The following is a 20943-nucleotide window of genomic DNA, read 5'->3' as shown; positions in this document are numbered from 1 at the left end:
TGGATCCTGGGTAAACCACACTCTGAACCCTGTGTATACCGCACTCTGGGCTCTATCTAAACCACACTCTGAGCCCTGGGTAAACCACGCTCTGAGCCCTGGGTAAACCACACTCTGGGCCCTGGGTAAACCAAACCCTGGATCCTGGTTAAACCGCACTCTGACCCCTGGGTAAACCACACTCTGGGCCCTGGGTAAACTGCACTCTGGACCATTTGTAAACCACACTCTGAGCCCTGGGTAAACCACATCTGAGCCCTGGGTAAACCACACTCTGGGCCCTGGGTAAACCAAACCCTGGATCCTGGTTAAACCGCACTCTGACCCCTGGGTAAACCGCACTCTGGACCCTGGGTAAACCACACTCTGGACCCTGGGTAAACCATACTCTGGGCCCTGGGTAAACCATACTCTGGGCCCTGGGTAAACCACACTCTGAGCCCTGGGTAAACCACACTCTGGGTTCGGGGTAAACCACGCTCTGGATCCTGGGTAAACCACGCTCTGAGCCCTGGGTAAACCACACTTTAGGCCCTGGGTAAACCACACTCTGAGCCCTGGGTAAACCACACTCTGAGCCCTGGGTAAACCACACTCTGAGCCCTCTGTAAATCGCACTTTGAGCCCTGGGTAAACCACACTCTGGGCCCTGGGTAAACCAAACCCTGGATCCTGGTTAAACCGCACTCTGACCCCTGGGTAAACCACACTCGGAGCCCTCTGTAAATCGCACTCTGAGCCCTGGGTAAACCACACTCTGGGTTCGGGGTAAACCACGCTCTGGATCCTGGGTAAACCACGCTCTGAGCCCTGGGTAAACCACACTTTAGGCCCTGGGTAAACCAAACCCTGGATCCTGGTTAAACCGCACTCTGACCCCTGGGTAAACCACACTCTGGGCCCTGGGTAAACTGCACTCTGGGCCATTTGTAAACCACACTCTGGGCCCTGGGTAAACCACACTCTGAGCCCTGTGTAAACCATACTCTGGATCCTGGGTAAACCGCACTCTGAGCCCTGGGTAAACTGCGCACTGGACCCTGGGTAAACCACACTCTGGATCCTGGGTAAACCAAGCTCTGAGCCCTGGTTAAACCACACTCTGGGCCCTGGGTAAACCAAACCCTGGATCCTGGTTAAACCGCACTCTGACCCCTGGGTAAACCACACTCTGGGCCTTGGGTAAACCGCACTCTGAGCCCGGGGTAAACCACAATCTGGACCCTGGGTAAACCACACTCTGAGCCCGGGGTAAACCACATTCTGGACCCTGGGTAAATGACGCTCTGGACCCTGTGTAAACTGCATTCTGGGCCCTGGGTAAATAGCCCTCTGGGCCCTGGGTAAACTACACTCTGGACCCTGGGTAAACCACACTCTAGACGCTGGGTAAACCAAACTCTGGACCCTGGGTAAACCGAACTCTGGGCCCTGAGTAAACCGCACTCTGGGCCCTGAGTAAACCACACTCTCGGCCCTGGGTAACTGCACTTTGGACCCTGGGTAAACCGCACTCTGGACCCTGGGTAAACCACACTCTGAGCCCTGGGTAAACCGCACTCTGAGCCCTGGGTAAACTGCGCACTGGACCCTGGGTAAACCACACTCTGGATCCTGGGTAAACCAAGCTCTGAGCCCTGGTTAAACCACACTCTGGGCCCTGGGTAAACCAAACCCTGGATCCTGGTTAAACCGCACTCTGACCCCTGGGTAAACCACACTCTGGGCCTTGGGTAAACCGCACTCTGAGCCCGGGGTAAACCACAATCTGGACCCTGGGTAAACCACACTCTGAGCCCGGGGTAAACCACATTCTGGACCCTGGGTAAATGACGCTCTGGACCCTGTGTAAACTGCATTCTGGGCCCTGGGTAAATAGCCCTCTGGGCCCTGGGTAAACTACACTCTGGACCCTGGGTAAACCACACTCTAGACGCTGGGTAAACCAAACTCTGGACCCTGGGTAAACCGAACTCTGGGCCCTGAGTAAACCGCACTCTGGGCCCTGAGTAAACCACACTCTCGGCCCTGGGTAACTGCACTTTGGACCCTGGGTAAACCGCACTCTGGACCCTGGGTAAACCACACTCTGAGCCCTGGGTAAACCGCACTCTGGACCCTGGGTAAACCACACTCTGAGCCCTGGGTAAACCACATTCTGAGCCCTGGGTAAACCACACTCTGAGCCCTCTATAAATCGCACTCTGAGCCCTGGGTAAACCGTGCTCTGGCCCCGGGTAAACCACACTTTGAACCCTGGGTAAATCACACTCTGGATCCTGGGTAAACCACACTCTTAGCCCTGGGTAAACCACGCTCTGGACCCTGGGTAAACCACACTCTGGACCCAGGATAAACCACACTCTGAACCCTGTGTATACCGCACTCTGGGCTCTATCTAAACCACACTCTGAGCCCTGGGTAAACCACGCTCTGAGCCCTGGGTAAACCACACTCTGGGCCCTGGGTAAACCAAACCCTGGATCCTGGTTAAACCGCACTCTGACCCTTGGGTAAACCACATTCTGGGCCCTGGGTAAACTGCACTCTGGGCCATTTGTAAACCACACTCTGAGCCCTGGGTAAACCACATCTGAGCCCTGGGTAAACCACACTCTGAGCCCTGGGTAAACCGCGCTCTGGACCCTGGGTAAACCACACTCTGGACCCTGGGTAAATCACACTCTGGACCCTGGGTAAATCACACTCTGGTTCCTGGGTAAACCGCACTCTGGACCCTGGGTAAACCGCACTCTGGACCCTGGGTAAACCACACTCTGAGCCCTCTGTAAATCGCACTCTGAGCCCTGGGTAAACCACACTCTGGGTTCGGGGTAAACCACGTCTCTGGATCCTGGGTAAACCACGCTCTGAGCCCTGGGTAAACCAAACCCTGGATCCTGGTTAAACCGCACTCTGACCCCTGGGTAAACCACACTCTGGACCCTGGTTAAACCACACTCTAAGCCCTGTGTAAACCACACTCTCAGCCCTCTGTAAATCGCACTCTGAGCCCTGGGTAAACCGCACTCTGGGTTCGGGGTAAACCGCGCTCTGGACCCTGGGTAAACCACACTCTGGACCCTGGGTAAACCACATACTGAGCCCTGTGTAAACCACACTCTGGACCCTGGGTAAACCACATTCTGGACGCAGGATAAACCACACTCTGAACCCTGTGTAAACCGCACTCTGGGCCCTATCTAAACCACACTCTGAACCCTGTGTAAACCGCACTCTGGGCCCTATCTAAACCACACTCTGAGCTCTGGATAAACCACACTCTGGATCCTGGGTAAACCACACTCTGATCCCTGGGTAAACCACACTCTGGGCCCTGGGTAAACCACACTCTGGGCCCTGGGTAAACTGCACTCGGAGCCCTGGGTAAACCGCACTCTGGGTTCTGGGTAAACCGCATTCTGGGCCCTGGGTAAACCACACTCTGGACCCTGGGTAAACCACACTCTGGGCCCTGGGTAAACCACACTCTGGGCCCTGGGTAAACTGCACTCTGGACCCAGGGTAAACTGCAATCTGGACCCTGGGTAAACCGCAATCTCTGCCCTTGGTAAACTGCACTCTGGGCCCAGGATAAACTGCACTCTGGGCCCTGGGTAAATCGCACTCTGGGCCCTGGGTAAACTGCACTCTGGGCCCTGGGTAAACTGCACTCTGGGTCCTGGGTAAACTGCACTCTGGACCCTGGGTAAATCGCACTCTGGGCCCTGGGTAAATCGCACTCTGGGCCCTGGGTAAACTGCACTCTGGGTCCTGGGTAAACTGCACTCTGGGCCCTGGGTAAACCGCTCTCTGGACCCTGGGTAAACCACACTCTGGACCCAGGATAAACCACACTCTGAACCCTGTGTATACCGCACTCTGGGCTCTATCTAAACCACACTCTGAGCCCTGGGTAAACCACGCTCTGAGCCCTGGGTAAACCACACTCTGGGCCCTGGGTAAACCAAACCCTGGATCCTGGTTAAACCGCACTCTGACCCTTGGGTAAACCACATTCTGGGCCCTGGGTAAACTGCACTCTGGGCCATTTGTAAACCACACTCTGAGCCCTGGGTAAACCACATCTGAGCCCTGGGTAAACCACACTCTGAGCCCTGGGTAAACCGCGCTCTGGACCCTGGGTAAACCACACTCTGGACCCTGGGTAAATCACACTCTGGACCCTGGGTAAATCACACTCTGGTTCCTGGGTAAACCGCACTCTGGACCCTGGGTAAACCGCACTCTGGACCCTGGGTAAACCACACTCTGAGCCCTCTGTAAATCGCACTCTGAGCCCTGGGTAAACCACACTCTGGGTTCGGGGTAAACCACGTCTCTGGATCCTGGGTAAACCACGCTCTGAGCCCTGGGTAAACCAAACCCTGGATCCTGGTTAAACCGCACTCTGACCCCTGGGTAAACCACACTCTGGACCCTGGTTAAACCACACTCTAAGCCCTGTGTAAACCACACTCTCAGCCCTCTGTAAATCGCACTCTGAGCCCTGGGTAAACCGCACTCTGGGTTCGGGGTAAACCGCGCTCTGGACCCTGGGTAAACCACACTCTGGACCCTGGGTAAACCACATACTGAGCCCTGTGTAAACCACACTCTGGACCCTGGGTAAACCACATTCTGGACGCAGGATAAACCACACTCTGAACCCTGTGTAAACCGCACTCTGGGCCCTATCTAAACCACACTCTGAACCCTGTGTAAACCGCACTCTGGGCCCTATCTAAACCACACTCTGAGCTCTGGATAAACCACACTCTGGATCCTGAGTAAACCACACTCTGATCCCTGGGTAAACCACACTCTGGGCCCTGGGTAAACCACACTCTGGGCCCTGGGTAAACTGCACTCGGAGCCCTGGGTAAACCGCACTCTGGGTTCTGGGTAAACCGCATTCTGGGCCCTGGGTAAACCACACTCTGGACCCTGGGTAAACCACACTCTGGGCCCTGGGTAAACCACACTCTGGGCCCTGGGTAAACTGCACTCTGGACCCAGGGTAAACTGCAATCTGGACCCTGGGTAAACCGCAATCTCTGCCCTTGGTAAACTGCACTCTGGGCCCAGGATAAACTGCACTCTGGGCCCTGGGTAAATCGCACTCTGGGCCCTGGGTAAACTGCACTCTGGGCCCTGGGTAAACTGCACTCTGGGTCCTGGGTAAACTGCACTCTGGACCCTGGGTAAATCGCACTCTGGGCCCTGGGTAAATCGCACTCTGGGCCCTGGGTAAACTGCACTCTGGGTCCTGGGTAAACTGCACTCTGGGCCCTGGGTAAACCGCTCTCTGGGCCCTGGGTAAACTGCACTCTGGACCCTGGATAAATCGCACTCTGGGCCCTGGGCAAGCTGCACTCTAGACCCTGGGTAAATCGCACTCTGGGTCCTGGGTAAACTGCACTCTGGGTCCTAGGTAAACTGCACTCTGGACCCGGGTAAACTACACTCTGGACCCTGGGTAAACCGCACTCTGGGCCCTGGGTAAACCGCTCTCTGGACCCTGGGTAAACTGCACTCTGGGTCCTAGGTAAACTGCACTCTGGACCCGGGTAAACCGCACTCTGTGCCCTGGGTAAGCTGCACTCTGGACCCTGGGTAACCGGCAGTCTGGGCCCTGGGTAAGCGGCACTCTGGACCCAGGGTAAACTGCACTCTGGACCCTGGGTAAACTGCACTCTGGGCCCTGGGTAAACCACACTCTGGACCCTGGGTAAATCACACTCTGGATCCTGGGTAAACCACACTCTGAACCCTGTGTATACCGCACTCTGGGCTCTATCTAAACCACACTCTGAGCCCTGGGTAAACCACGCTCTGAGCCCTGGGTAAACCACACTCTGGGCCCTGGGTAAACCAAACCCTGGATCCTGGTTAAACCGCACTCTGACCCCTGGGTAAACCACACTCTGGGCCCTGGGTAAACTGCACTCTGGACCATTTGTAAACCACACTCTGAGCCCTGGGTAAACCACATCTGAGCCCTGGGTAAACCACACTCTGGGCCCTGGGTAAACCAAACCCTGGATCCTGGTTAAACCGCACTCTGACCCCTGGGTAAACCGCACTCTGGACCCTGGGTAAACCACACTCTGGACCCTGGGTAAACCATACTCTGGGCCCTGGGTAAACCATACTCTGGGCCCTGGGTAAACCACACTCTGAGCCCTGGGTAAACCACACTCTGGGTTCGGGGTAAACCACGCTCTGGATCCTGGGTAAACCACGCTCTGAGCCCTGGGTAAACCACACTTTAGGCCCTGGGTAAACCACACTCTGAGCCCTGGGTAAACCACACTCTGAGCCCTGGGTAAACCACACTCTGAGCCCTCTGTAAATCGCACTCTGAGCCCTGGGTAAACCACACTCTGGGCCCTGGGTAAACCAAACCCTGGATCCTGGTTAAACCGCACTCTGACCCCTGGGTAAACCACACTCTGAGCCCTCTGTAAATCGCACTCTGAGCCCTGGGTAAACCACACTCTGGGTTCGGGGTAAACCACGCTCTGGATCCTGGGTAAACCACGCTCTGAGCCCTGGGTAAACCACACTTTAGGCCCTGGGTAAACCAAACCCTGGATCCTGGTTAAACCGCACTCTGACCCCTGGGTAAACCACACTCTGGGCCCTGGGTAAACCACACTCTGAGCCCTGTGTAAACCATACTCTGGATCCTGGGTAAACCACACTCTGAGCCCTGGGTAAACCGCACTCTGAGCCCTGGGTAAACTGCGCACTGGACCCTGGGTAAACCACACTCTGGATCCTGGGTAAACCAAGCTCTGAGCCCTGGTTAAACCACACTCTGGGCCCTGGGTAAACCAAACCCTGGATCCTGGTTAAACCGCACTCTGACCCCTGGGTAAACCACACTCTGGGCCTTGGGTAAACCGCACTCTGAGCCCGGGGTAAACCACAATCTGGACCCTGGGTAAACCACACTCTGAGCCCGGGGTAAACCACATTCTGGACCCTGGGTAAATGACGCTCTGGACCCTGTGTAAACTGCATTCTGGGCCCTGGGTAAATAGCCCTCTGGGCCCTGGGTAAACTAGACTCTGGACCCTGGGTAAACCACACTCTAGACGCTGGGTAAACCAAACCCTGGATCCTGGTTAAACCGCACTCTGACCCCTGGGTAAACCACACTCTGGGCCCTGGGTAAACTGCACTCTGGGCCATTTGTAAACCACACTCTGGGCCCTGGGTAAACCACACTCTGAGCCCTGTGTAAACCATACTCTGGATCCTGGGTAAACCACACTCTGAGCCCTGGGTAAACCGCACTCTGAGCCCTGGGTAAACTGCGCACTGGACCCTGGGTAAACCACACTCTGGATCCTGGGTAAACCAAGCTCTGAGCCCTGGTTAAACCACACTCTGGGCCCTGGGTAAACCAAACCCTGGATCCTGGTTAAACCGCACTCTGACCCCTGGGTAAACCACACTCTGGGCCTTGGGTAAACCGCACTCTGAGCCCGGGGTAAACCACAATCTGGACCCTGGGTAAACCACACTCTGAGCCCGGGGTAAACCACATTCTGGACCCTGGGTAAATGACGCTCTGGACCCTGTGTAAACTGCATTCTGGGCCCTGGGTAAATAGCCCTCTGGGCCCTGGGTAAACTAGACTCTGGACCCTGGGTAAACCACACTCTAGACGCTGGGTAAACCAAACTCTGGACCCTGGGTAAACCGAACTCTGGGCCCTGAGTAAACCGCACTCTGGGCCCTGAGTAAACCACACTCTCGGCCCTGGGTAACTGCACTTTGGACCCTGGGTAAACCGCACTCTGGACCCTGGGTAAACCACACTCTGAGCCCTGGGTAAATCGCACTCTGGACCCTGGGTAAACCACACTCTGAGCCCTGGGTAAACCACATTCTGAGCCCTGGGTAAACCACACTCTGAGCCCTCTATAAATCGCACTCTGAGCCCTGGGTAAACCGTGCTCTGGCCCCGGGTAAACCACACTTTGAACCCTGGGTAAATCACACTCTGGATCCTGGGTAAACCACACTCTTAGCCCTGGGTAAACCACGCTCTGGACCCTGGGTAAACCACACTCTGGACCCAGGATAAACCACACTCTGAACCCTGTGTATACCGCACTCTGGGCTCTATCTAAACCACACTCTGAGCCCTGGGTAAACCACGCTCTGAGCCCTGGGTAAACCACACTCTGGGCCCTGGGTAAACCAAACCCTGGATCCTGGTTAAACCGCACTCTGACCCTTGGGTAAACCACATTCTGGGCCCTGGGTAAACTGCACTCTGGGTCCTGGGTAAACTGCACTCTGGGCCCTGGGTAAACCGCTCTCTGGACCCTGGGTAAACCACACTCTGGACCCAGGATAAACCACACTCTGAACCCTGTGTATACCGCACTCTGGGCTCTATCTAAACCACACTCTGAGCCCTGGGTAAACCACGCTCTGAGCCCTGGGTAAACCACACTCTGGGCCCTGGGTAAACCAAACCCTGGATCCTGGTTAAACCGCACTCTGACCCTTGGGTAAACCACATTCTGGGCCCTGGGTAAACTGCACTCTGGGCCATTTGTAAACCACACTCTGAGCCCTGGGTAAACCACATCTGAGCCCTGGGTAAACCACACTCTGAGCCCTGGGTAAACCGCGCTCTGGACCCTGGGTAAACCACACTCTGGACCCTGGGTAAATCACACTCTGGACCCTGGGTAAATCACACTCTGGTTCCTGGGTAAACCGCACTCTGGACCCTGGGTAAACCGCACTCTGGACCCTGGGTAAACCACACTCTGAGCCCTCTGTAAATCGCACTCTGAGCCCTGGGTAAACCACACTCTGGGTTCGGGGTAAACCACGTCTCTGGATCCTGGGTAAACCACGCTCTGAGCCCTGGGTAAACCAAACCCTGGATCCTGGTTAAACCGCACTCTGACCCCTGGGTAAACCACACTCTGGACCCTGGTTAAACCACACTCTAAGCCCTGTGTAAACCACACTCTCAGCCCTCTGTAAATCGCACTCTGAGCCCTGGGTAAACCGCACTCTGGGTTCGGGGTAAACCGCGCTCTGGACCCTGGGTAAACCACACTCTGGACCCTGGGTAAACCACATACTGAGCCCTGTGTAAACCACACTCTGGACCCTGGGTAAACCACATTCTGGACGCAGGATAAACCACACTCTGAACCCTGTGTAAACCGCACTCTGGGCCCTATCTAAACCACACTCTGAACCCTGTGTAAACCGCACTCTGGGCCCTATCTAAACCACACTCTGAGCTCTGGATAAACCACACTCTGGATCCTGGGTAAACCACACTCTGATCCCTGGGTAAACCACGCTCTGAGCCCTGGGTAAACCACACTTTAGGCCCTGGGTAAACCACACTCTGAGCCCTGGGTAAACCACACTCTGAGCCCTGGGTAAACCACACTCTGAGCCCTCTGTAAATCGCACTCTGAGCCCTGGGTAAACCACACTCTGGGCCCTGGGTAAACCAAACCCTGGATCCTGGTTAAACCGCACTCTGACCCCTGGGTAAACCACACTCTGAGCCCTCTGTAAATCGCACTCTGAGCCCTGGGTAAACCACACTCTGGGTTCGGGGTAAACCACGCTCTGGATCCTGGGTAAACCACGCTCTGAGCCCTGGGTAAACCACACTTTAGGCCCTGGGTAAACCAAACCCTGGATCCTGGTTAAACCGCACTCTGACCCCTGGGTAAACCACACTCTGGGCCCTGGGTAAACCACACTCTGAGCCCTGTGTAAACCATACTCTGGATCCTGGGTAAACCACACTCTGAGCCCTGGGTAAACCGCACTCTGAGCCCTGGGTAAACTGCGCACTGGACCCTGGGTAAACCACACTCTGGATCCTGGGTAAACCAAGCTCTGAGCCCTGGTTAAACCACACTCTGGGCCCTGGGTAAACCAAACCCTGGATCCTGGTTAAACCGCACTCTGACCCCTGGGTAAACCACACTCTGGGCCTTGGGTAAACCGCACTCTGAGCCCGGGGTAAACCACAATCTGGACCCTGGGTAAACCACACTCTGAGCCCGGGGTAAACCACATTCTGGACCCTGGGTAAATGACGCTCTGGACCCTGTGTAAACTGCATTCTGGGCCCTGGGTAAATAGCCCTCTGGGCCCTGGGTAAACTAGACTCTGGACCCTGGGTAAACCACACTCTAGACGCTGGGTAAACCAAACCCTGGATCCTGGTTAAACCGCACTCTGACCCCTGGGTAAACCACACTCTGGGCCCTGGGTAAACTGCACTCTGGGCCATTTGTAAACCACACTCTGGGCCCTGGGTAAACCACACTCTGAGCCCTGTGTAAACCATACTCTGGATCCTGGGTAAACCACACTCTGAGCCCTGGGTAAACCGCACTCTGAGCCCTGGGTAAACTGCGCACTGGACCCTGGGTAAACCACACTCTGGATCCTGGGTAAACCAAGCTCTGAGCCCTGGTTAAACCACACTCTGGGCCCTGGGTAAACCAAACCCTGGATCCTGGTTAAACCGCACTCTGACCCCTGGGTAAACCACACTCTGGGCCTTGGGTAAACCGCACTCTGAGCCCGGGGTAAACCACAATCTGGACCCTGGGTAAACCACACTCTGAGCCCGGGGTAAACCACATTCTGGACCCTGGGTAAATGACGCTCTGGACCCTGTGTAAACTGCATTCTGGGCCCTGGGTAAATAGCCCTCTGGGCCCTGGGTAAACTAGACTCTGGACCCTGGGTAAACCACACTCTAGACGCTGGGTAAACCAAACTCTGGACCCTGGGTAAACCGAACTCTGGGCCCTGAGTAAACCGCACTCTGGGCCCTGAGTAAACCACACTCTCGGCCCTGGGTAACTGCACTTTGGACCCTGGGTAAACCGCACTCTGGACCCTGGGTAAACCACACTCTGAGCCCTGGGTAAATCGCACTCTGGACCCTGGGTAAACCACACTCTGAGCCCTGGGTAAACCACATTCTGAGCCCTGGGTAAACCACACTCTGAGCCCTCTATAAATCGCACTCTGAGCCCTGGGTAAACCGTGCTCTGGCCCCGGGTAAACCACACTTTGAACCCTGGGTAAATCACACTCTGGATCCTGGGTAAACCACACTCTTAGCCCTGGGTAAACCACGCTCTGGACCCTGGGTAAACCACACTCTGGACCCAGGATAAACCACACTCTGAACCCTGTGTATACCGCACTCTGGGCTCTATCTAAACCACACTCTGAGCCCTGGGTAAACCACGCTCTGAGCCCTGGGTAAACCACACTCTGGGCCCTGGGTAAACCAAACCCTGGATCCTGGTTAAACCGCACTCTGACCCTTGGGTAAACCACATTCTGGGCCCTGGGTAAACTGCACTCTGGGTCCTGGGTAAACTGCACTCTGGGCCCTGGGTAAACCGCTCTCTGGACCCTGGGTAAACCACACTCTGGACCCAGGATAAACCACACTCTGAACCCTGTGTATACCGCACTCTGGGCTCTATCTAAACCACACTCTGAGCCCTGGGTAAACCACGCTCTGAGCCCTGGGTAAACCACACTCTGGGCCCTGGGTAAACCAAACCCTGGATCCTGGTTAAACCGCACTCTGACCCTTGGGTAAACCACATTCTGGGCCCTGGGTAAACTGCACTCTGGGCCATTTGTAAACCACACTCTGAGCCCTGGGTAAACCACATCTGAGCCCTGGGTAAACCACACTCTGAGCCCTGGGTAAACCGCGCTCTGGACCCTGGGTAAACCACACTCTGGACCCTGGGTAAATCACACTCTGGACCCTGGGTAAATCACACTCTGGTTCCTGGGTAAACCGCACTCTGGACCCTGGGTAAACCGCACTCTGGACCCTGGGTAAACCACACTCTGAGCCCTCTGTAAATCGCACTCTGAGCCCTGGGTAAACCACACTCTGGGTTCGGGGTAAACCACGTCTCTGGATCCTGGGTAAACCACGCTCTGAGCCCTGGGTAAACCAAACCCTGGATCCTGGTTAAACCGCACTCTGACCCCTGGGTAAACCACACTCTGGACCCTGGTTAAACCACACTCTAAGCCCTGTGTAAACCACACTCTCAGCCCTCTGTAAATCGCACTCTGAGCCCTGGGTAAACCGCACTCTGGGTTCGGGGTAAACCGCGCTCTGGACCCTGGGTAAACCACACTCTGGACCCTGGGTAAACCACATACTGAGCCCTGTGTAAACCACACTCTGGACCCTGGGTAAACCACATTCTGGACGCAGGATAAACCACACTCTGAACCCTGTGTAAACCGCACTCTGGGCCCTATCTAAACCACACTCTGAACCCTGTGTAAACCGCACTCTGGGCCCTATCTAAACCACACTCTGAGCTCTGGATAAACCACACTCTGGATCCTGGGTAAACCACACTCTGATCCCTGGGTAAACCACACTCTGGGCCCTGGGTAAACCACACTCTGGGCCCTGGGTAAACTGCACTCGGAGCCCTGGGTAAACCGCACTCTGGGTTCTGGGTAAACCGCATTCTGGGCCCTGGGTAAACCACACTCTGGACCCTGGGTAAACCACACTCTGGGCCCTGGGTAAACCACACTCTGGGCCCTGGGTAAACTGCACTCTGGACCCAGGGTAAACTGCAATCTGGGTTCTGGGTAAACCGCATTCTGGGCCCTGGGTAAACCACACTCTGGACCCTGGGTAAACCACACTCTGGGCCCTGGGTAAACCACACTCTGGGCCCTGGGTAAACCACACTCTGGGCCCTGGGTAAATCGCACTCTGGGCCCTGGGTAAACCACACTCTGGGCCCTGGGTAAACCGCACTCTGGGCCCTGGGTAAACCACACTCTGGGCCCTGGGTAAACCGCACTCTGGGCCCTGGGTGAACCAAAATCTGTGCCCTGGGTGTACCGCACTTAGGTTTTGAGGAAGTCAGCACAGGTCTAAGCTGGACACTGTCTGGTCACAATGACACAACAAGAAAAAGACCTCAGTTGCTGCAATATAAATCTTCAAACAGTGACACTGAACGTTGAACAGGTCATGCCCCTTGGTAGCATATTCAGTAATCAGGTCAGTGATCCAAGGTAATAAACTACCCAAAACCATTAATCCAGAATGGATAATGTTTGATTGCTTCAGTATGAGCTGATATGAAGAGAGTCAGAAACCTTCACCCACTCAGTAGGCAATCAATGTGAGTCACTGTGAATGATTGCTCATCATTCTGGGGAAGCTCTCTGTACTGTACACACATTCACAAATGTAGGATTGTGTCTACTGCAAAGTGATATCGTCTACACGAAAGGCTCTGAACCAATATACATTTTTGTTCATTTGCTATTTAACAGGGTAAGGTTTTTGCCAACATTGGGTACGGTAAATTGATGGTAAACATATGGTAAAATGTATCAGAACTAGGTCAATTACGGTGGTTACACATAGCTGGGTCAGTGTCTATACTATCTATTATACTGTCTATGGGCGCAGAAATAACTTTTCCTGTTCCTGTGTGAAATCTTTGAAGGGAACAAGAAAAAGGAATTGAGAAAGTACAAACCGACTTGTCGCGTGACACTTTTTTGTAGACAACATTCTTTTTCGAATCCTTGCTCATCTTTCCTGTAACACGAAGGCCAGCAAATGTGGGACCTAGATTAAAGTTAAGCAAAACAACCTTAAAATATGAATAATTCTGGAACAGCAAATTATTCAAGTAATGGACTTGCTGAGAACTAGGACTAAACATGAACAGCTTTCACACTCTCTGTTAGTTAGGACAGTGGGTCAGACACTGTCCTTTCACACTCTCTGTTGGTTAGGACAGTGGGTCAGACACTGTCCTTTCACACTCTGGGACTGACTGGGACAGTGGGTCAGACACTGTCCTTTCACACTCTGGGACTGACTGGGACAGTGGGTTAGACACTGTCCTTTCACACTGTGGGACTGACTGGGACAGTGGGTCAGACACTGTCCTTTCACACTCTGGGACTGACTGGGACAGTGGGTCAGACACTGTCCTTTCACACTCTGGGACTGACTGGGACAGCGGGTCAGACACTGTCCTTTCACACTCTGGGACTGACTGGGACAATGGGTCAGACACTGTCCTTTCACACTCTGGGACTGACTGGGACAGTGGGTCAGACACTGTCCTTTCACACTCTGGGACTGGTTGGGACAGTGGGTCAGACACTGTCCTTTCACACTCTGGGACTGGTTGGGACAGTGGGTCAGACACTGTCCTTTCACACTCTGGGACTGGTTGGGACAGTGGGTCAGACACTGTCCTTTCACACTCTGGGACTGGTTGGGACAGTGGGTCAGACACTGTCCTTTCACACTCTGGGACTGACTGGGAAAGTGGGTCAGACACTGTCCTTTCATACTCTGGGACTGGCTGGGACAGTGGATCAGACACTGTCCTTTCACACTCTGGGACTGACTGGGACAGTGGGTCAGACACTGTCCTTTCACACTCTGGGACTGACTGGGACAGTGGATCAGACACTGTCCTTTTACACTCTGGGACTGACTGGGGACAGTGGGTCAGATACTGTCCTTTCACATTCTGGGACAGTGGGTCAGACGCTGTCCTTACAGAGTTTGGGACTGTATGGGACGGTGGGTCAGATACTGTCCTTTCACACTCTGGGACAGTGGGTCAGACACTGTCCTTACAGAGTTTGGGACCGTATGGGACGGTGGGTCAGATACTGTCCTTTCACACTCTGGGACTGTATGGGACAGTGGTTCAGACACTGTCCTTTCACACTCTGGGACTGGCTGGGACAGTGAGTCAGACTCAAAGATGACCAAAACGTTTGAAGATGCTTGGCTAAGTTAAGAAGCCATGAAAAATCCTATAGTATCCTTGGCTTTCCTAAAAAGAGTATAAAAGCGAGGAAGTTCTGCTCAATCTTAATAAAGCACTGATTATAACTGAAGAGAAGCATTCTGGCCAGTTTAAGTAAGCTGTCAACAGTTTTGGGAAGGTGTCGGGAAGAGTTACCTGAGTGAAACCAGATTTCAAAGTCTTCAAATTGTTGAGAAACTTGGGGAAAATCAGTTTCTTCTCCCCAGAGAAGAGAGAGAGAGAGAGAGAGAGATTAGGTGGGGTTGGTTAAAAAGCTTGAATGGTGTTATTAAATTAGATAAATTTTCCCAGAGGCAGAAAGGTCAGAAGCCAAAGGTCACAGACCGATGAACAGCAAATGCAGTTGGAGGAGTACAATGTCTGCAGGCAATAGGGATCTGAGGGGTAACTTTTATCACACACGGGGTGGGTGCATGTATGGAATGACCTGCCAGAGGAGGTGTTTGAGCCTGGTCCAATTCCAAAATGTAAAAGGCACCTGGATGGGTGTATGAAAAGGAAGCGTTTAGAGATGTATTGGCCTAATGTTGGCAAATGGGACTAGATCATTGCAAGGTTTGTGAAGGTTTGTAGCTCAGGTTGAGGTTGAGCTCAGGTTGACAGAAAGCGAACAGTAAATGACATCACCACAAACCCCAGGAACCCCATCCAGGAGAAAGATATAAATAGAAAGCAGGAGACAACAGCTTTGTTTCACTTGGAGGTCGCCACTGAAGATGTTACCTAGACAGGTAATGAAACGTCTGGATATCAAACCTACAGTTCAGCGAGCAAACCTACACCCTAAAGGGACTAGATCAATTTAGGATATCTGGTCGGTGCAGCAGAGTTGGATCGAAGGGTCTGTTTCCATGCTGTACATCTCTACGTTGAAAGAAGCAGATATGAATTGCCAGATATTTATGTCAGGGAACATTAACTTGCAAGGGAGGAGAGCAGAAGTGGAAGCTTGCATCAAGGTTCTAGATTTACAAGGATGTGTCACTTATGTTGGGGTGTGTGGAGGGTCTGGAGTGAGGGCAGGATGAGGAAAGTCTGGGGCCCTGGATGTGTTGGGCAATGGTGTGGTGGGAGCTGTCAATGAAGGTGAGCAAATAAGGGGTCTCAATGGCAGTGCTAGTACAGTCCAAATCTACACACCTCACAGCATGTTGCCTTGTGAAGTCCTTACAAGGCTTTGTGTTCACATACTTCAAATACACACACTAAGAGTGACCCAAACTACGTCCTTTATAATGGAGAGAAGGGAGAGTGAGCTGACCTTTCAAGTTCAACCATGCACACCAAGATGGCATGATAGAGAACACCAATTCAATAAGGGGTCAACAGAAAAATACAAAATTGTTCTTTCCACAATAAGTGAAATGCCCCTTGCTCCCCCTGTAACCAGGAATGTACATCAACCACGAGAACATGCCACTCTCTGTCTAGGCTAGTCCTGCTAAATAATCATGAGGTACACATCAATAAAGTGAAACCAATGCAATATGAAATACTTTCAAAATTACTTTTTGATGTAAAACATCTTTGTATCAGGCAATGACCATCTACAACAATAGAGAATCCTGACATCACCCATTGGCATTCAATGGCAGTAACATCACAGAATCCCCCACTGTCAACATCCTGGGATTATCATTGACCAGACACTGAAGTGGGCCAACTACAAAAGGCACTGACCACCACTTTATTCAGAATATTAAAGAAAAAGATCTAAATGGTGAGAGGTTGCAGAGCTCTGGAATGTCGAGAGATCTAAGTTGCCAACTGTATGAAATGCAAAAGCTTAATATTCAGTTCCAGCAAGTAATCAGGAGAACCAATAGAATATTGCGTTTTATAGTGAGAAGAATTGAATGCAGGAGTAGGATGGTATGTTTCAGTTATACTGACATTGGTGAGCCTGAGGCTGAACTATTGTGTACAGTACTGGTCCCTGTATTTATAGAAGAATGTTAATGCATTGGAAGCAGCTTAGTTAACTAGAGTAACACTTGGAATGAGCAGTCTGCCTTATGAGGAAAAGCTAGACAGGTAAGGCCTGTATCCTCTGGAGTTTAGAAGAGTCAGAGGTGACCTCATTGAAACATATAAGATCCTGAGGGCACTTGACCAGGTTGGTGTGGAAAGCATATTTCCTCTTGTGAGATAATCTAGAACTAGGAGTCAAAAGTTAAAAATAAAAGGTGCTCATTTAAAATAGAGATGAGAAACATTTTATTTGCTCTCAGAGAATTGTGAAACTTTGGAGTTTTCTTCCTCAAAAGGCAGTGGATGCAGAACCTTTTAGTTTTTTTAAGGAAGAGGGTGATAGATTCTCGATAACTGAGGGGATGAAAGATTATCAGGGATATGCAAGAATGTGGAGTTGGAGTTCAAATCAGGCCAGCCGTGGACCTTATTGAATGGTGGGGCAGGCTTGAAGGGCTGAATGGCCTACTCTTTGCCTTTGTTCATATGTTCTTAACAACAATTAAGGATTGTCCAGCCTGTATGCCCACATTGTATGAATGAATAAAATTAGAAAACAGTTGTGTGATCATTGGCAATGGGTTTGAGCAGGAAAGCTGTGGCTGTGATGCAGAACCTCCCTATGGATTTTGGAGGCTCTTATATATCCTGCCTGTACCCACTGCACTGTCAGCTGGTGGAAGGTTTCACCACTCCCCCTGATGAGCGATTACATGTATCTCCCATAATCATTGCCAGCATTTTAAATATTTATTGGAATCACATGGGAAAGGGAAGGTAGTCAGGGGCTGGAAACAACACACATGTCTGCTACTGCCACGGCTGATAGAGTCCACTGGCACTCACCCCTATACTACAACTCTGCATTGGAAACATGGACAATATACAGCAGACACCTCAAAGCCATTAAGAAACATCACCAGAGATGTCTCTCAGTCCAAGGACAAAGAGCAGAAGGAACTTGAGCGTGCTGACATCCAATTTAGCATGCACCACTTACCTCACCTGTGGGGCATTGTGTGTGTGTGTGTGTTTATGTGTGTGTGTGTGTGTGTGTGTGTGTGTGTGTGTGTGTGTGTGTGTGTGGATTACTTGAAATCACCAGCTTTCAGAGCACAGCTCCTTCATCAGGTGAAGTGAAGCACACAGGCACAATTTTAGACTGGGTGGACAAAGTCAAAAATCACACCACATTGGATAATAGTCCAACAGGTTTATGTGAAACCATAAGCTTTCAGAGCCTTACTCCTTCCTCAGGTAGCTACCTGAAGGAGGAGCGAGGCTCTGAAAGCTTGCAGTTTCAACTAAACTTAATGGACTATAACCCAGTGTCATGTAATTTTTGACACAATTTATAGGCAAAGAGATCAAAAGGTCATACAAATAAGTGGAGTGTTGACAGGCTGAATAATAAGTCTCTGCAGGTGATCAAAATTGTCAGACAGTGAGTAAAGTGTCAATTGTTGAATAGCAAGTGAAGGGATGACCTGTCATCCGATTAATTGAGGCAGAGAGATAATTACGAAAATTTATAAATAAGGTAGTGCTGGAAACTAGCCAAATGGCTGGAATAACACAATAGATATAAAAGTTGCATGCCAACACCAACACCTGCCAATTTCCAGACACCATCCTACAACTCATCCACTTCATCTGCGACCACAACGTCTTCACCTTTGACAACCAGCTCTTCATTCAGACACACGGAACAGCCATGGGGACCAAATCTGCACAAGTTCGAACAAGACTTCTTTCTACACAGGACCTCCAACCAACACTATACACCAGATAATTCAACGACATTTTCTTCCTTTGGGTTCATGGCGAAGAGTCACTGAAACAACTACACAACGCTATCAACAAGTTTCATCCCATCGTCAGACTTACCATGGACTATAGTTCAGAATCAGACTCATTCTTGGACACATGCATCTCCATCAAGGGTAGACACCTCAGTACCTCACTCTACTGCAAGCATACAAATAACCTCATGATGCTGCACTTTTCTAGCTGCCACCCTCAACATGTTAAAGAAGTCATCCCCTACAGACAAGCCCTGCATATGCATAGGATCTGCTCAGACAAGGAGGAATGCAGTGGACACCTAAAGATGCTGACGGACCCCCTCATAGGAACAGGATACAATGCTCAATTAATTGATTATCAGTTCCAACATGCCACAGCGAAAAATTGCAACAACCTCAGAAAATAGACACAGGACACGACTAATAGAGTACCTTTCACCGTCCAGTACTTCCCCAGAGCAAAGAAACTACACTCCATTCTTCATAGCCTTCAACCTGTCATCGATGACAATGAACATCTCACCAAGATCATCCCTACCTGCCAATTCTATTCTTCAAACAACTACCAAACTTTAAACCTTTCACAGCAAACTACCCAACCTTCAGGACAACATCAATCACAACACCACACAACCCTGCCACAGCAACTTCTGCAAGACACGCCAGGTCATCAACATAGATATTACCGTCACATGTGGGAATACCACCCGCCATGTACATGACAAACAATCAAGTGACTTGGCCAGTGTTGTCTACCTCATACACTGCAGGCAAAGATGCTCCGAGGCATGGTACATTGGCAGGACTATGCAGACGCTACGACAACTGATGAATGGACGCTGCACAACAATTGCCAGGGAACACTTCAGCAGTCAAAGACATTTAGCCTCCAATCTTCAGGTAAGTGTCCTCCAAGGCAGCCTTCGAGTTACATAACAATGCAGAATCACCGAGCAGAAACTGACAGCCAAGTTCCGTACCTACGAAGATGGTCTGAACAGTGATCTTGGGTTCATGTCATGCTTCATACAACCCCACCACACTGTTGTGTGTTTGTAAAATCTCCCTTACTGTCCTGTCTTGACACCATCACCTTGATAACTTGCTATGATCGCTCTACCTTAATTAGTTTGTACAGTTTGTATTACTTGTTACTTTGGTTAGACCCTTGCCATGTGATTCTTGTACCTATCATGTCATTCCAGCCAGTTGGTTTGTCTCCAGCACCACTTTACTTTTAATATTTTGCAGTTTTCTCTTTGCCTCAATTAATCAGGTTTTAGGTCATCCCTTCACTTGCTATTCAGCTGTTGACAATTTACTCACACCGTCTGATACTTTTGATAACCTGCAAAGACTTATTCTTCAGCCAGTCATGACTCTCCCCTCCGTTTTATACACTCTTTTGATCTCTCTGCCTGTGCATTTCCCTCCACGTCACCTGACAAAGGAGCAGCGCTCTAAAAGCTTGAGATTTCGAATAAACCTATTGGACTGTAACCTGGCATTGTATGACTTCTGACCTTGTCCACCTTAGTCCAACACCAGCACCTCCACATCAGACCTAACAATGGACTGTCTAGTCATCTCAGGACCCAGAACTCTGGAAGCAAGGAAAGTCACCCCAGGTCCCAAGGATTACCCAAGAAGAAAAGATGAACTCAACATTGTTATTGGCTGAGCAACATAGATGACATCAGAGAAATGTTAAGAGTGAAACTTACCATCCCAAAGATTGAAACTGGTCAGAGAAGTGAGAGAGAGAGAGAGAGAGAGAGAGAGAGAGAGAGAGAGAGAGAGAGAGAGAGCTAGTTGTATCTTGATTACTGAGGCTTGTCAAAATGAGGTAATGTTTTTAAACAAATTGAAGGCCTTTCCCCCACTACCACAGTGTACCCTTCCCTAAAACTGTCTTGGCCACACCAATAATTTTAAACAGCAGTGAAAATAAATTTTGGGAACATCTGTGAGTACCTGAAGGAACCTCTGGGCAGAAACACCAAAGTCAATGAATCAACACCCTTCAGCAGCTCCTGGACAATCCCTGGGGACAAGTGGGTTCTGTTGGCCTTCTGATACTCCAAGCAGGGAGTCTTCCTCTCAGAGACCACTGGTCGTCGTAATGGTGCCTGCAAGTGAGAAACTGGAGTCATTTATAGCCTGGCATTTTGCTGGGACCATCCCTAAACCCTTGGACGGAGGCTCATAATTCCCATTCACGTGTTCAAGCTCGGAGACGTTACGACGAGCTTTTGTAAGTCTTCACT

General features: G+C 51.4%; 1 protein-coding gene across 1 annotated transcript in view; it reads right to left on the bottom strand.

The window, feature by feature from the left end:
- The window catches only part of LOC140479094 (S-arrestin-like), a 55816-nt gene extending 34923 nt beyond the window's left edge, over positions 1 to 20893 (bottom strand). Inside the window, exons 1-2 of the mRNA XM_072572959.1 lie at positions 20651 to 20893; positions 13581 to 13672 (exon numbers count right to left, since the gene is read on the bottom strand). Of these exons, the coding sequence (XP_072429060.1) occupies positions 13581 to 13637 (57 nt within the window). The 5' untranslated portion in view covers positions 13638 to 13672; positions 20651 to 20893. The remainder of the gene's footprint in view (positions 1 to 13580; positions 13673 to 20650) is intronic.
- Positions 20894 to 20943: the final 50 nt, after the last annotated feature.

This window comes from Chiloscyllium punctatum, chromosome 6 (assembly GCF_047496795.1).
Source record: "Chiloscyllium punctatum isolate Juve2018m chromosome 6, sChiPun1.3, whole genome shotgun sequence".
Classification (NCBI taxonomy): domain Eukaryota; kingdom Metazoa; phylum Chordata; class Chondrichthyes; order Orectolobiformes; family Hemiscylliidae; genus Chiloscyllium; species Chiloscyllium punctatum.
Note: the sequence above shows the minus strand (reverse complement) of the source record. Positions and strands in the feature narration are given on the sequence as shown.